Source organism: Palaemon carinicauda, chromosome 37 (genome assembly GCF_036898095.1).
Source record: "Palaemon carinicauda isolate YSFRI2023 chromosome 37, ASM3689809v2, whole genome shotgun sequence".
In the NCBI taxonomy this organism is placed as follows: domain Eukaryota; kingdom Metazoa; phylum Arthropoda; class Malacostraca; order Decapoda; family Palaemonidae; genus Palaemon; species Palaemon carinicauda.
In genome coordinates, this window is record NC_090761.1 from 63204049 (window position 1) to 63222616 (window position 18568).

General features: G+C 35.8%; 1 protein-coding gene across 1 annotated transcript in view; it reads right to left on the reverse strand.

Annotated features, from left to right (window-relative positions):
• LOC137629160 (tubulin beta-1 chain-like) overlaps positions 1–18568 on the reverse strand; it is a 108389-nt gene that overhangs the window by 2101 nt on the left and 87720 nt on the right. Inside the window, exons 5-8 of the mRNA XM_068360422.1 lie at positions 9074–9202; positions 4257–4456; positions 3507–3710; positions 1617–1768 (exon numbers count right to left, since the gene is read on the reverse strand). Of these exons, the coding sequence (XP_068216523.1) occupies positions 1617–1768; positions 3507–3710; positions 4257–4456; positions 9074–9202 (685 nt within the window). The remainder of the gene's footprint in view (positions 1–1616; positions 1769–3506; positions 3711–4256; positions 4457–9073; positions 9203–18568) is intronic.

Here is an 18568-nt window from a genome sequence, read left to right on the forward strand (position 1 = left end):
AGTAATGTTGATCATGAGCTTTCCGTGCTATTGTACGGCACATCTTCTACACTTAGAGAAAACCCGTAATTTTAATCGGAAATTCTCCGTAAAAGATATACTCTTCTCAACCATATTTCAGTAATATACAATCGACCGTAAGTTTACCTTACTTTGTTATTATCTTTTACGGGTTGGTGACAGTATTACAACAGTTTTACGTCAATATCGCCGTTTTTAAAACATTAAAAATCCTGGAATAAATGTTGCCAGACATTTAACTTTTTTTAATGCAAATTTTTAAGAGTGGGTTTCCTAAGATATGGGACGTTTTTTTACTAAATTTTATGGGGTAATTTGCTAATGAATTAATTCCCATTTAAGACTCTCATAGATCCAAAGAATTCTCTTGGTTTCCATTGTATTTATAATAAAAATCGTCAATAAAATTAAGGGTAAAATTGAAATAAATCCTCAGGATGGTATGTCTGAGTCACATGGACAAAAGAAACGCATGATTACTGGGTTGATGTACACTTAAAAATTTGCCGTAAAAACAGTAAAAATCCTAAAATAATGGTTGCCAGGGATTTACCGTTTTAAAAAACAGATATATTGACGTTAAGGAGTGATATTACGGTCACCAACCCGTAAACAAGTAATACCAAAGTTGGGTAAACATTACGGTCGCCTGCATTTCTGAAAATACGGCTGAGAACTGTATATTTGTACGGAGATTTTCCCATTAAAATTACGTTTTTTTTTTTTTTAACTTTTTAGTTTATCTTGTAGTTAAAATATTTTTTTTTTTTTTCATTAATTATTCATGTAAATCGTTACGTCAATCATTGACTTGTCTAACAGATACAAAAGTTTATATTACATTACACTAATGTGATGCTTCAGTCCTTCGGAAAAGTCTACATTAATAACAAATATCTACGATCGTTTGAAGTCAGTTGTTCTCGAAAAACTATTCATCATATACTAAATAATCACCCTAGACTATTAAGGATTCCCTTGATACTAATAAACTAGGGAATATCAGTCTGTAAAGTGCATGTCAGGATGCCAGAAAACTCTCAATCAATCATTCAATCAGTTAAGTGCTGATAAATATCGCAATACTCTTCATACGTAAATTGACCAACTCATCAAACAAAAATTATGCAATAATTACATCTTATTAGACATACTAATTGAATTAAAAGCATGTATAAAAATATTAGTTTACTCCAACGTTCAATGAACAATATTAGTTAAAGTGTTCAAGATCTCTCTTACTATGAGATGAAAATGACTTTGAAACCTAGCGACAAACAGCGCATGTAGGCCCATCTTATTATTATTATTATTATTACTATCCAAGCTACAACCCTAGTTGGAAAAGCAAGATGCTATAAGCCCAGGGGCTCCAACAGGGAAAAATAGCTCAGTGAGGAAAGGAAATAAGGAAATAAATAAATGAAGAGAACAAATTAACAATAAATCATTCTAAAATAAGAAACAACGTCAAGACAGACATGTCATATAATAAACTATCAACAACATCAAAAACAAATATGTCATAAATAAACTATAAAAAGACTATGTCTGCCTGGTCAACAAAAAAGCATTTGCTCCAACTTTGAACTTACCTCTAGGTGGGATATCACAGACGGCTGTCTTGACATTATTCGGTATCCATTCGACGAAGAATGCCGTGTTCTTATTCTGTACGTTAAGCATTTGCTCATCGACTTCTCTCATCGACATTCGCCCTCGAAAAACAGCTGCCACCGTCAGGTATCTGAAAAGGAGAAATCGGGTCGAGACGTGATCTATATCCGGTCGATTTGGCGGATATCCGCGATGGGGAATTTATACTCGGTGACGTCATTAAAAGGTGACGTCATTAGAAGGTGACGTCATTGGGAGGTGACGCAATGTTGCTGATTTCGTCGATTGAATTTGGATACAAATGTGTTATGCATTGTGTAGAGTAACCCACTGTTTTATTTATAAGTGAGGATACCTTAGCTTGGTGAAAGGGTTTGTGTATCGCCATGATCAGCTAAGCTGTACTAGTCAGGGCCAACCATACTAAGTTGGTTTGCTGTGAGTAATCACCAATTCGGAATGGCCAGAGTGGTGATGAAATGGCCAAACCCAGCATGAATAAATATATGTCTTGAGTCCTTTGTCTTGCAATGGACTTGAAACAGCTGCATTTGTTGTTGTTGTTGTTGTTGTTGTTGTTGTTGTTGTTGTTGTATATGGATGCATAGATATTAAGACAAATGATATAAGAGTTCATTTTACTCATGATACTTATAATGAAGGAGCAAATTTGGATTGAAATGAAGATGAATAAAAGAAAATTGAAATATGCTAACGGTTAAGCATTACTCGTGCAAGTAATTGCAGAAGAAAATTAAATTACAGTATGTTTTATGAATATGTAATCAATGTTACATTGATAATTTGTATAATACTTCCCATTTACTTATGATAAAAACAACAAAAGATGGTAGAAATTACCTTTTTACATTGAAATATCAAGAGTTTTTTAACCTTATCCTCAAAGATTTACTGAGAGGAGGACGCTTAATATATTCTTGGAATACCTCTCCTAAAGAAGAAAAGGAGTTTTATAATAATTACTGTGGTTTCCAAGGAAATATTTAGATTGGGTCCTAGAGTTTTAATAATTGTTGTTAATTTAAAAAAGAAATGTTAGAGTTGACCGACCTTTTGCCAGTTTTATGAGCTAATGATTGAAATGAGAAACAACGAATACTGCAGTCAATTATAATGTTTATAATGCTTCCTCAAGGCTAACAGTACTGAGTACATATCGACTTGTAATGTTTAGAACACACCTATTAGCTAAACTCATTACCAGATGTTTGCTCAACTAGCCTCTGATACGTTTACAACGATTTCAGAAAGATAAAGTAACGTGGAACATCGAAATATGACAATGTATGTGTATTATTATTATTATTATTATTATTATTATTATTATTATTATTATTATTGTGGTAGGAGACCCTCTTTTAGGCAGGTTGAGTTAAAAGTAATGGCTGCATCGGCAGAGTTTATTTTCTTATCCAATTTTTCTATTTTCCGGATAATTCTCTTCTCTAGAGCGCTGCAATCAGCCAGCAGACTTGAAAAATTCATCAGTCGGGTGAATGACAAAATTAGTTGAACTATGTTTTTGTGTTATCAAATATTCCAAATTCACCGCTTTCACTAACCTTCCATGTCGGGGATCACAAGCGCACATCATATTATTATTATTATTATTATTATTATTATTATTATTATTATTATTATTATTATTATTATTACTAGTTGAGCTATGTTTTTGTGTTATCAAATATTCCAAATTCACCGATTTCACTAACCTTCCATGTCGGGGATCACAAGCGCACATCATATTATTATTATTATTATTGTTATTATTATTATTATTATTATTATTACTAGTTGAGCTATGTTTTTGTGTTATCAAATATTCCAAATTCGCCGATTTCACTAACCTTCCATGTCGGGGATCACAAGCGCACATCATATTTTTGGCATCGAACATTTGCATCGTGAGTTCCGGAACGGAGACGTTTCGGTAACTCTGGGATCCCCGCGATGTCAGGGGCGCGAAGCCGGGCATGAAGAAGTGTAATCGCGGGAAAGGAACCATGTTCACAGCCAGCTTCCGCAGATCGGCGTTTAGCTGCCCAGGAAACCTGCGGAAGGAGAGAAAAAGCGTGACGGTGGTAGTAAACAGAGGGAAAAGACTGGCATGAAAATATCGTGAACTATTAGAACAAGGAACGTGGTATCCTGAAACAGTGGAATGAATTGTTACAAACAAATTTACTGTATAGTATGAGTCAGAGAATCTTTATTAGCAAATGGCAAATCTTTTTTAGGGAAAATTTTAATTTAAAAACTTTATTCCTTAACAAAGACATGTAAGAGTTCGTAGTATCACGAAACAGAGGAACGAATCCTCATGAACCAAATTAGTAAATTGTATGAGTCTGAGAATTTTAGTTACCAATTAATGCATCTTTCTAGTGAAAAAGAAAATGTGAAAACTATATTCATCATTTAAAAAAGACATGAAAGAGTTCGTAGCATCACGAAACAGCGGAATAAATAGTCCTGAACCAATTTAGTGAACTGTATGAATCAAAGAATCTAATTAGCAAATAACGTATTTATGTAATGCAAGTGTTAATTTTTAAATTACTTTCATCATTTAAAAAAGACACGTAGGGGTCTCCCACCTCAGACACGTAGTGACCCCTGACATGGTAAGGGAAACCAGGTGATTAAGATCGCCATAAGTTGGCGTGGCCAGTTTCAGTGTCCTGAAGCAAATCTCGTAGAGGGCTTCATTGTCTATGCAGTAGGTTTCGTCTGTGTTCTCTACTAGCTGGTGGACGGAAAGCGTGGCGTTGTAAGGCTCCACGACGGTATCGGACACCTGCGAGAAAAGATATACTATAGTTTAAAGGTTTAAAGGCCCCTCATGAATGGCAGGGGCAAGGGACAGTGACAACGGACGCCTACCAGCGAAGATATACTGTAATCTAAAGGCCACTCATGAATGGCAGAGGCAAGGGACAGTGACAACGGACGCCTACCAGCGAAGATATACTGTAATTTAAAGGCCACTCATGAATGGCAGAGGCAAGGGACAGTGACAACGGACGCCTACCAGCGAAGATATACTGTAATTTAAAGGCCACTCATGAATGACAGAGGCAAGGACACTGACAACGGACACCTGCCAGCAAAGATATCCTGTAATTTAAAGGCCACTCATGAATGGCAGAGCCAAGGGACAGTGACAACGATCACCTATTAGTAAAGATATACTGTAATTTAAAGTCCGCTCATGAAGGGCAGAGGCAAGGGACAGTGAATGATCTGCGCTCAAGCCCGTTTTCCAACCAAACTAGGACCAGGGAGGGCCAGGCAATGGCTGCTGATGACTCAGCAAGTTGTCTTATAGGCTCCTCCAAACCCACTCTCCTTTGCTCTCAAGAATGGCGAAGTTGCAGTGCAGACACTATAAGAAACTGTCGAGATTGAACCGGTCTCGAACCCAAGTCCGGTAGAATGACAGCTAGGGGCACTTCCAATATTGATAAAAGTCGAGTGAAAGATTGCTAAGTAGTATTTTATTGTTAGTGAAGCCAAAAGAAGAAAAAATGATCACCCTGTAAGCTCTAAATGACTTTTAAATGACGTAAAACAGCAGATCGAAAACGCTTAACTAAAGCAATGTCTTTTCGTGAATTCTCTTTAAAGAATACATGTATTTGGAATTTTTTTTCTTATGATATGAGTATTATTTTAATTCTGGTGCTTGGTAGGTTAAACTCGCCTGGCTAAACAGAAAGTAAAGATAATGTCAAATATAATGATTTCTTTGCTTCTTTTTTATTTTTAATGTTACCGGTATTCTTAATGATATAAAATCAAATGTTATTTTTTCAAACATATTTTTATATCTATAATAATAAAGAGCAAGTGTCTGACTATAAGTAGAGCAAGAGGGGCCTACCCCTAGCGGAAAGGGCAACGAGGTGGGAAGGGTTGAATCTGTGAGTGCATGCGTGTGCAGATCTATCATTTTTGACGGGTCGCGTACATTAGTAGCTAATAATTATTGATCTGACGAAAACTCATGTTGAATTACAATGCGACCCTTCTGACATAACCATGAATAACGGCATAACAGGTATATTCCAAGAACCACCTCCCTCTCCCTCCCCCCTCTAAAAATATGAATTGTGCAAGTTGTTTGGCATTGCAGACTGGAGTATTGAGTTCTGGGTGACTGATTCACAAGTTACAAGGATGACAATTCTGTGAGTTAAGTAGGATACAATGCGGGAATCAATATGATTGATAAGCCTATGGGGCGTATTGTTTATGTATGTATATGTATGTATATATATATATATATATATATATATATATATATATATATATATATATGTATATATACATATATTTATATATATATATATATATATATATATATATATATATATATATATATATATATATATATATAGGATATTATGCATGAAACAATGTGATTGACAAGCCTAAGGGTATATATATATATATATATATATATATATATATATATATATATATATATATATATATATATATATATATATATATATATATATATATATATATATATATATATGTGTGTGTGTGTGTGTAAAAAGTAAATATCAAGAGAAGTTGAAAATGGCATATGACGAAGTGAAAGTAAGAGAAACTGGTGATTTAGAGGAGGAGTGGAAGTTAGTAAAAGAAAATTTTGTTGGGATTGCAAGTGATGTGTGTGGCAAGAAGTTTGTTGGAGGCAGCATGAGGAAGGGCAGTGAATGGTGGAATGAAGGAGTGAAGGTAAAAGTGGAAGAGAAAAAGAAGGCTTTTGAAGAATGGCTGCAGAGTAATAGTGTAGAGAAGTATAAAAGATATAGAGAGAAAAATGTCTAAGTAAAGCGCAAGGTAAGTGAGGCAAAGAGGGCAGCTGACCTGAGGTGGGGTCAGGGATTGGGTCGTTCATATGAAAAGAATAAGAAGTTTTGGAAAGAAGTGAAGAGAGTAAGGAAGGCTGGTTCGAGTATTGAAGAGGCAGTGAAAGATGGAAATGGAAGGTTGTTAAAAGGAGAGGAGGCAAGGAAAAGGTGGGCGGAGTATTTTGAAAATTTACTGAATGTTGAGGATGATAGGGAGGCAGATATAATTGCTGTTGCAGGTGTTGAGGTGCCGATGATGGGAGATGAGAATGAGAGAGATTACAAGAGAGGAAGTGTGGAGATGAAAGGAGAGTAGGAAAAGCATCTGGTATGGATGGTGTGAAAGCTGAGATGTTGAAGGAAGGGGGTGTGACTGTACTTGAATGGTTGGTAAGATTGTTTAATATGTGTTTTGTATTGTCAATGGTACCAGTAGATTGGGTATGTGCATTGATTGTACCACTATACAAGGGTAAGGGAGATGTGCATGAGTGTTGTAATTCAAGGGGTATTGTTTGTTGAGTGTGGTGGGAAAAGTGTATGATAGAGTACTGATTAATAGGATTAAGGATAAAACAGAGAATGCAATCTTAGAAGTACAGGGTGGTTTTAGAAAAGGTAGGGGTTGTATGAATCAGATTTTTACAGTTAGGCAGATATGCGAGAAATATTTAGCAAAAGGTAAGGATGTGTGTGTAGCGTTTATGGATCTGGAGAAAGCGTGTGATAGAGTTGATAGGGAAGCAATGTGGAATGTGATGAGGTTATATGGAGTTGGTGGAAGGTTGTTGCAAGCAGTGAAAAGTTTCTACAAAGGTAGTAAAGCATGTGTTAGGATAGGAAATGAAGTGCGTGATTGGTTTCCGGTGAGAGTAGGACTGAGACAGGGATGTGTGATGTCACCGTGGTTGTTTAACTTGTGTGTTGATGGAGTGGTGAGAGAGGTGAATGCTCGAGTACTTGGATGAGGATTGAAACTGGTAGACGAGAGCGACCATGCATGAGAGGTAAATCAGTTGTTGTTTGCGGATGATACTGTACTGGTTGCAGACGCGGACGAGAAGCTTGGCCGATTAGTGACAGAATTTGGAAGAGTGTGTGAGAGAAGGAAGTTGAGAGTTAATGTGGGTAAGAGTAAGGTTATGAGATGTACGAGAAGGGAAGGTGGTGTGAGGTTGAATGGCATGTTGAATGGAGAGTTACTTGAGGAGGTGGATCAGTTTAAGTACTTGGGGTCTGTTGTTGCAGCAAATGGTGGAGTGGAAGCAGATGTACGTCAGAGAGTGAATGAAGGATGCAAATTGTTGGGGGCAGTTAAGGGAGTAGTGAAAAATAGAGGGTTGGGCATGAATGTAAAGAGAGTTCTGTAAGAGAAAGGGATTGTACCAACTGTGATGTATGGATCGGAGTTGTGGGGAGTGAAAGTGACGGAGAGACAGAAATTGAATGTGTATGAGATGAAGTGTCTAAGGAGTATGGCTGTTGTATCTCGAGTAGATAGGGTTAGGCACAAAGTAGTGAGGGTGAGAACGGGTGTAAGAAATGAGTTAGCAGCTAGAGTGGATATGAATGTGTTGAGGTGGTTTGGCCATGTTGAGAGAATGGAAAATGGCTGTCTGCTAAAGAAGGTGATGAATGCAAGAGCTGATGGGAAGGCCAAGGTTTGGGTGGATGGATGGAGTGAAGGAAGCTCTGGGTGATAGGAGGATAGATGTGAGAGAGGCAAGAGAGCGTGCTAGAAATAGGAATGAATGGTGAGCGATTGTGACGCAGTTTCGGTAGGCCCTGCTGCTTCCTCCGGTGCCTTGGATGACCACGGAGGTAGCAGCAGTAGGGGATTCAGTATTATGAAGCTTCATCTGTGGTGGATAATGTGGGAGGGTGGGCTGTGCCACCCTAGCAGTACCAGCTGAACTCGGTTGAGTCCCTTGTTAGGCTGGGAGGAACGTAGAGAGGAGACGTCCCCTTTTTTATTTCATTTGTTTGATGTCGGCTACCCCCCAAAATTGGGGTAAGTGCCTTGTTATATGTATGTATGTATATATATAAACATTCTAACGACATGTAAGAAAAAGAAATGGACTTGGGCAGGACATATAATGAGAATGACCAATAATAGATGGACATCAAGAATAACAGATTGGGTTTCTAGAGATTGCAAAAGAAGCAGGGGAAGGAAGAGAAGACGATGGATTGACGATCTAAGAAAGTGTGCTGGTGTGGACTGGCACAGTAAGACCACAGACAGACGTGAGAGGAAAACCATGTCTGAGGCCTTTGTTCTGCAGTGGACTTATAAATAATAGCTGATAATGATAATAATGGCATAGATATGTATTATAGGTAATATATATATATATATATATATATATATATATATATATATATATATATATATATATATATATATATATCTTTATGTATTTGTAATACATATATGCATGATCTCAAACGTAATGATATTGTAACTTGCACAAATAATGTCTCCAAGAAACAAGCAAAGAACAAGATAGAAATTCTGAATAAATTTTTTTTTTCCCGGATCGTACCTTTGGACTGGGAACGACCGAGAATGTGTTCATAATCCGGTCTGGGAATTCTTCTCTGATCTTAGAAATGAGCAAAGTGCCCATTCCCGATCCTGTCCCTCCCCCGAGCGAATGAGCCAGCTGGAATCCCTGGAATGAGAGAGTTGCGTGTTAGTGATTTTTTTTTAGAGATTGAGTTGTAAAGATGGTTAGTTCCTATTTTATGTTCTTGCATAGTTCTGGAGCTGAAGGGATACTGCTAATGATGGAAAGAATCTACAGATTATGTGCATCGTATTATATTATGATAAGTATTGTTATCATTATTGTATATACTGTTATCAAGCAGAATATATATGACATTTTATGGACGAGGGCATAGTATCAATTACCATATTGGCAAACTTTGTCAATACTGTCATCTAACATATACACTTTTTTTTGCTAACTTCTTGTAGTTCATATTACCACATGACTGAACTACCTTTAAAATGTTCTAACTCATCCTTTCACCAATGCTAGCTTTTTATTGACTTATTCCACACACAAACACACACACACACACACACACACACATATATATATATATGTATATATATATATATATATATATATATATATATATATATATATATATATATATATATATATACGTATACACTTAATTGTGTATTGCATTTCCAGGTATCAGTAGTTCTTAAGTATCTATGTAAACTTCATGGAAAACAGAACAGCGAAAGAGTAAAATAATTCAACTTTATGGAAACAATTGAGATTCTTTTGAAGATACCATGCTTTACCGTTATCAGCGAAAAGAGAGGCAAAAATTAAAATCCAAAGCCTTCTTGTATAGTGATAGGAAACTGAGATATATTATTATTATTATTATTATTATTATTATTATTATTATTATTATTATTATTATTATTAGTACTATTATTATTATTATTATTACTTGCTAAGCTACCACCCTAGTTGGAAAAGCTGGATGCTATAAGCCCAAGGGTCACAACAGAGAAAATAGCCCAGTGAGGAAAGAAAACAAGGAAAAATAAAATATTTCAAGAACAGCAACAACACTAAAATAAATCTTTCCTATATAACCTATAAAAACTTTAACAAAACAAGAAAAAGAGAAATAAGATCGAATAGTGTTTTCCGAGTGTACCCTCAAGCAAGAGAACTCTAACCCAAGACAGTGGAAGACCATGGTACAGAGGCTATAGCACAACTCAAGACTAGAGAACAATGGTTTGATTTTGAAGTGTCCTTCTAGAAGAGCTGCTTACTCTATCTAAAGAATCTCTTCTACCCTTAGCAAGAGGAAAGTGGCCACTGAACAATTACAGTGCAGTAGTAATCCGAGAATGCCGTTACATTAGGTACATGCAAACGGGCCTTCGACCGGGGGGCCACGAGCGGACACCGAAAAATGCAATTCAGAATGCAGAAGCTTGGAGTGTATAATTAAGGTGACGAGACTCCGGTCATAGGGGAAGAGTTTTTTTTTTAAACAATTTGCCTGATTTTTTTTACACAGTGTTTAGTTCCTGGAGCGGTGAAAAAAAATTCATCACCGCTCGTAACCGTTCACCACACTTATTCTCATATCTAATAATGGATCTTAGTAATTGCGTCGAATGATATTCCTGTTGAATATTTTAGAAAGAGCCGCCCCAGTTTTCGGAGATCTACGTCCATCCTTATCGTCTATAGTCCATTTCTTTTATCGATGCATATTTGCACCGACTCGCAGTGGTGCCCTTTTAGCTCGGAAAAGTTTCGTGATCGCTGATTCGCTGATTGGTTGGAATTATCTCGTCCAACCAATCAGCGATCCGGAAACTTTTCCGAGCTAAAAGGGCACCGCTGCGAGTCTTTTAGCTCGGAAAAGTTTCCTGATCGCAGATTGGTTGGAATTATCTCGTCCAACCAATCAGCGATCCGGAAACTTTTCCGAGCTAAAAGGGCACCGCTGCGAGTCGGTGCAAATATGCATCGCTAAAAGAAATGGACTATAGGATCTTAGCTTCCTGATCCTGACACACACAAGCGAGATATTCTTAAGCAGTCCACTGCAGTGTTATCGCTTTGTTTTAAGAGAAAGAGACTTATATTTTGGTGAGAAAAGGTTTATTGACCTTTCATTGGACGCTGAGAATTTCTCCATTTTTGAAGTTTTAACATTTTGGAACCATACGTTTTATAGATTAGGTTTAAATTTATATTTTTCATAGATTTTTACCTCATAATTTATTTAGCTTTTAATCTCTCATGTTTACTATAATTTTTTTTTTTTTTTTTTTTTTTTTTTTTTTTTTTTTTTTTTATTTTAAAGATTATTATAAGTATTTTTCCCGAATTTAATCGGGCCGGCTCTTGGACTTACTGGACTGGCATTTCTCATCCGTTTAATATCAATAATAATTACGGGCTTATGACTTCACATAGGTTGGAATATGTGGTTGTACAGTGTTTAGGCTTTCACGACACCTTTGATGTCCTGAGGCCATATTCCATTTTTATTTCTTTGGAAGAAGGTTCCTAATGGGGACCTTGGTACTATTGTTGATAGTGGGCCTTACGGGTACTTAGTAGACGGCAATAAAGGATTTATGCAGGGTTTCAACTCGAGTATGTGCCATATGGCCGTTACCTTAAATGCTGCTGCTTTTTACCTTAGATTACCTTAAAACTTTTTTCCAATTTCCTTAAATTTTATGCTAGTAAAACCGAAATTACCTTAGAATTACCTTTAAGCCACGAAAATTACCTGAAACTAGGGTAATTACCCAGCTGCATTGCTTTCAGCATAGACACTGCATCTGTCTCCTTACTCTACTTTTTTAATTTATTAACCTCATCAACTTTAACCTATCCTCATTTAATTTTTAATTCAAGAATAAACTACTCAGGCGAACTGTATGATAATTAACACCAGGAGCCAGGCAACTATAGTCAATTGTTTTTAGTGAAGCAGATTTGCACCGACTCACAGGGGTGCCCTTTTCACTCGGAAAAGTTTCCTGATCGCTGATTGGTTGGACAAGATCATTCTAACCAGTCAGAGAGCAGGAAACTTTTACGAGCTAAAAGGGCACCGGTGCGAGTCGGTGCTAATGCGCCTCATTAAAAAAATTGAGTATAGGTCCCTTGTTCTTCATTGACTGTCAGTATCTCGCAATAACTCAGCAATTTACTTATTAGTCATGCATTGAAAATGATTAGATCATCCAGTCAAAGTGGATGCTGGTTGCCATCTTGGATTCCCTTCCGTTATACATGTGTCTGTGGACTTGTATATTTTGTCGTCTTATTAGAATTAAAATGATGTTAACTCCATGTGAAAGTCCCTAGTCCAGCGTTTCTACGGGCCCCCCAACGGGCCTTCGACCGGGGGGCCACGAGCGGACACCGAAAAAGTGGATGCTGGTTGCCATCTTGGATTCCCTTCCGTTATACATGTGTCTGTGGACTTGTATATTTTGTCGTCTTATTAGAATTAAACTGATGTTAACTCCATGTGAAAGTCCCTAGTCCAGCGTTTCTACGGGCCCCCCAACGGGCCTTCGACCGGGGGGCCACGAGCGGACACCGAAAAATGCAATTCAGAATGCAGAAGCTTGGAGTGTATAATTAAGGTGACGAGACTCCGGTCATAGGGGAAGAGTTTTTTTTTTAAACAATTTGCCTGATTTTTTTTACACAGTGTTTAGTTCCTGGAGCGGTGAAAAAAATTCATCACCGCTCGTAACCGTTCACCACCGTTAAACAGAAGTTGGCCCCCGTTAAGGCAACGCCGTATATATCCAAGGACTAGGGCCTAGTCCTTGGATATATATTAAAAAAATAATAATATTCTGGCATTGTTCATAATGATGCGTGATTGTGTTTTAGCTTTCAGATTCTTTAACCTTTGGTCATGTTGTCATTCCTCTCTAAGAACAATTATGAATGTTACAATAAAATTCAGAATTTTATAGAAGTAATCGTTAAGTCATCGTTTTTATTGGACTCTGCCCACGGGTAACAAGTGGTCCTTTTTCCCAACTGACGATTTATAGTGTTCAACATTTAGTGTTTCAATAGTCGTTATCTAGGACTGCATCAAGACTGAAAGGAAACGCCTCCTTTATTTGTACTACAAAGGCATGTGTCTACTTCCGGGACAGCTATATTGATCCGCACTCACTAATGGAGACAGACTTAATAGATGGAATGAAGGTGTACCAGACTAAAATGAATATTATTTACGTAACATTAGTTACTTGGCATTATTTTCAACAAGTTTTTATATCGAAACTCATGATTTGATTTGATTGATTGATTTCGAATTTTTTGGCAAACTGCCAAGGGGGGCCATTGACCCCTATATCGTTTGTTATAAATAAGAAATAAAAGGAAATTAAATTTCAAACTAGAAAAGCTAAGATGTCCTTGTAAAAGTTGAGTAGTTTTTATGTTCTTAAAATTACTAATAAGTATGTCATTGATTTTAGTGTTTCTCAAGACGTGAAACATTAATTTCCATAGATTGACTTACATCTCGAGCCCCTGGAAAATATCATATTCAAAATATAGTTGAATATCCAGTAGATGGTAATTAGAATAAGTTACAGAATCGTAAAAAACCCATTAAAATATATGTTTATAGCCAGTTAGTCAGCGCGGAATGTATATAAAAAAAACTTTGCAAACATAAATATGTGGTAGTAAAGTACTTGACCTGAATGGGAAATGATTTCCTAATGGTTTTCCTCTAGTTGTGGGGAGAGGTCTAGAGAAAATAAATTCAACAGTCCCTGTCACGTTAAGAAAAGTTGCCTCTAGTTCTTCTATAATTTTAGTCGGAGAGCTAAAATCTGCGATGACCACATATATACCCATAAAACGACTCTATGCTGCAGTCTAACACAAAATCTGACACCGAAAATTTTGGGACATTTTTTATGACCCCGGCCCTTACTCGATTCGGACCCCAAAAATAGGGTCTTTTTTCAAGAAAATCTCATATATCTGCTATAATTTTAGTCGGAGAGCGAAAATGTGCGATGACCACATATATACCCATAAAACGACTCTATGCTGTAGTCTAACACAAAATCTGACACCGAAAATTTTTGGACATTTTCTCTGACCCCGGCCCTTACTAGATTCGGACCCCAAAAATAGGGCCTTTTTTTCAAGAAAATCTCATATATCTTCTATAATTTTAGTCAGCGAAAATATGCGATGACCACATATATACCCATAAAACAAATCTATGCTGCTGTCTAACACAAAATCTGACACCGTAAATTTTCAGACATTTTTTCTGACCTCCTACACTGAAGGCTCATCAGCAGTATGTCAAGCCTCCCTACACTCTTTTCATTCTTCCCTTATCTCGATATAATCTTAACTGCATCATACGCTTACATTAAAGGCTCATCAGAAGCATGTCAAGCCTCCCTACACTCTTTTCATTCTTCCCTTATCTCGTAAGAATTTTATTGAAAGTCGACAAACTTTTCAAAAAGTATTGGTGATTAGAGTAGTTTCGATCAATATTAAAGTCGTGTTGAAGGTAATACGACTGACATTTTAATTGAAGAAAGATATACCTATCATCTCTCTCTCTCATTATATATATATATATATATATATATATATATATATATATATATATATATATATATATATATATATATGTGTGTGTATGTATATCTATATATGTGTGTTTGTATATATATATATATATATATATATATATATATATATATGTATGTATATATACATATGTATATCTATATATATATATATATAAATATATATATATATATATATATATATATATATATATATATATATATATATATATATATATATATAAACAAATATATACATATCTTCATTTATTTATGCAGTAAGTATATACTCTATATTTCGAACATTTGTATACACACATTATATATATATATATATATATATATATATATATATATATATATAAATGTATATGTATACATATATATAACTATTTATACTATATTTACAATCCAAACTTTATGCCTCCACCTCCTCTGGTAATCACCACACTTTCACATCCGAATCCCCCCTAAACTTAATGCTTCGATCCACCGTGATAAGGCGATTTCACCCTTTTATTATTATTATTATTACTATCCAAGCTACAACCCTAGTTGGAAAAGCAAGATGCCATAAGCCCAGGGGCTCCAACAGGGAAAAATAGCCCAGTGAGGAAAGGAAATAAGGAAATAAATAAATGAAGAGAACAAATTAACAATAAATCATTCTAAAAACAGTAACAACGTCAAAACAGACATGTCATATATAAACTATTAACAGCATCAAAAACAAATATGTCATAAATAAACTATAAAAAGACTCATATCCGCCTGGTCAACAAAAAAGCATTCGCTCCAACTTTGAACTTTTGAAGTTCTACTGATTCAACCACCCGATTAGGAAGATCATTCCACAACTTGGTAACAGCTGGAATAAAACTTCAACCTGGCACTCCACTAATTGTCGGGTGCCCCTCGTACACTCGCAATGGATTGCTGATTCTCACGCTTCCTTTACTACTTATGATTAGTGGGATGAGGACCGTCTTGTATGGCAGAGGAAAGATATGCTATTGGAAACTAGGAGTTTTATGGGATTGATTTTTGGCTGTACGGGTGTAGTTGATTTTGAGGGTCGGCTTATTGCTATACTTTTCCCATTATAAGGTAATGTAGTGATACATGGTGAGGCCTATATGAATTTTATTCTTTTTAGATCGGGCTCATCGTTTATATATCTATAGTCACATACAGCGTAAATGTATGTAGCCGATGTGCTTTAGACACACCTATATCTATCTGTCTATCTATCTATCTATCATATATATATATATATATATATATATATATATATATATATATATGTATGTATGTATGTATGTATGTATATATATACATATATATATATATATATATATATATATATATATATATATATATATATATATATATATATGTATGTATATATATATGTATATATATATATATATATATATATATATATATATGTATATATATATATATATATATATATATATATATATATATATATATTTGTGTGTGTGTGTGTGTATGTATATATATAGTCATGACTCCATATTATTGGGTGGCTCCAAGAGTGTTAATCTTCCTGTTTTTTTCTTTTTTCTGCAAATCGTACAGGTGCTTGCTAACCCATTTATCCACCCTGAGAGAGAGAGAGAGAGAGAGAGAGAGAGAGAGAGAGAGAGAGAGAGAGAGAGAGAGAGAGAGAGAGACACTCTTGATTTGTCTTTGTTGAATCAAGTCCTTGTGTCTCAATTATACCTGCTCTACGGTATGTGGTATAAAGTATTACTGGTAAGAGCCAACTGCTTTTACCTCGGTTGATCCATTGCCTGGGATGACGTCTCTAAACTCATTTAACAAATAGAGCTATTTGTTTAAATTTGAATAAACAGAAAGATAGATGGACATGTCCGGGATTAGCACGCACCCTTGTAATATTTATGTCAAGAGGTGGAGACAAAGTCAGGCTCATTTTAGATAGTCTTGGAGAAATAAAGAAAAAAAGTAATTTAAGGAGGATAGACTGTGATTCATAGTTCATAATTCAATAGTTCAAAGAAAAACATTAGAATTATCTAAGCTAGAGGTATGTAACATTTAAAGCATTTTGGTGGCCGATGTGGTAACGTCCCTGAGTGGTGAACGCCTGACTGGGGTTCGAGTCTCGTTCAAATTTATTAGTTTCTTTGGTCACTGCAACCTCACCATCCTTATGAGCTAAGGATGGGGTGTTTGGGGTAGCCTACAGGTTTATCTGCTGAGTCAACAGTAGCCATTGCCTGGCCTTCCTTGGTCCTAGCTTGGGCGCTTATCATATGCATAAATGGTCAGTCTCTAGGGCATTGTCCAGCTTGATAGAACAATGTCACTGTCCCTTGCCTTGCTATTCAAGAGCCGCCTTTAAACCATTAAACCTTGACCATCGTCCATAGTAGAATGTATAGAAATTGAAATTTTGGGAAGACCTGAAGTGCGCCAAATGGGAGACTGTGAAGTAATTTGTAGGAAAAAAATGCGTTTAATTCATCTGTCCTCCTTAGATATCAGGACGATGTTCAACGCATGGATAGTCCTGGGCAGCCACCTTGTTACTAACAGCCCAACATGAAACTTAGGCTAATTGAGACAGTGTATGGTTCCAATCGTTTCATGACTTTTTTCATTTATGTATCTACACCATCCTCTGTCAGTTTTAGTGCTTCCATATCAATCTACACATATTCAGTAGTTATTATTATTATTATTATAATTATTATTATATTAGCTAAGCTATAACCCGAGTTGGAAAAGTAGGATGCTGTAAGCCGAAGGGCTTCAACAGGAAAAAATAGTCCAGTGAGGAAAAGAAACAAGGAACTATACTAAGAGAGAAGTAATAAACAATCAAAATAAAATATTCTGAGACCAATAACAACATTAAATCTGATCTTTCATAGATAAACTATAAACTACTCGTACATATAGACAGATAGTCCTAAGTATACGTTAACTGATGATACTTATCCTCATCGTATATATTCCAATGATGAACGAAAAATATGCAATGAGAGACCTCTGCCTCATTAACATATCACGCGAAATAATAATCGATTGAGCTGTCTGGATCTGCATAGCCCATTATAGGGTAATGGATAATGGGCGGAGCTGTTAGATAATAGTCCCAGAGGTATGATACTACTAATGGTCCGTCAGAGAAAATTCATTTTTGCTGTTTTGCTTCCATGTTTTATTTCAAGTGGTTTTGGGGTCGGTGAAAATATCGGGAGATTTTTCATAATTTTTTTTTTCCGGTTTTTGTTTCATTTAATAGATAATATTTTATTTGTTTATTGGTATTCGTTTGTCTATCTGTCTGTCAGTGTTTTTCATTGATTTTTTGTTTTCTTTCATTTACGAGACAATGTCTTATCTATCAATCATTATTGTCTATGGGTATTTGTATCAATAAGTATAGCTGAATCCAAAGATTATTACTTACTTACTTTTACTTTTACTTTTTTACTTTTAGGGGTTTATTTCTCGCCCTCCATCAAACACTAAAGGTCTGTCCAGGCGGGCCTTGGTGTGTGAAAAAATAATTTCTTTCCAGTTAATATTTTGCTCTGTATCTCATCAGTTATTTCGCTAGCATTTGTATTCAGGCTTAATAGTTTTCAGGTCACTATTATAACACTTTCTAAAAAGATAAGTTTTCAGGTTTTTCTTGAAAGCTGCCACATTATTGCTATTCTTGACATCGAGTGGAAGGTCGTTAAAGAGTCTCGGTGCAGCGTAACTGAACGCTCTTCCTCCTATTGCATGATTCACACTAATTTTTTTTTAATCTGATGCTCAGAGTTTGATCCTAGTCTAGTTTACATTCATATATAGCATGGCTTAGCAAATCCCTTTTTTTTTTTTT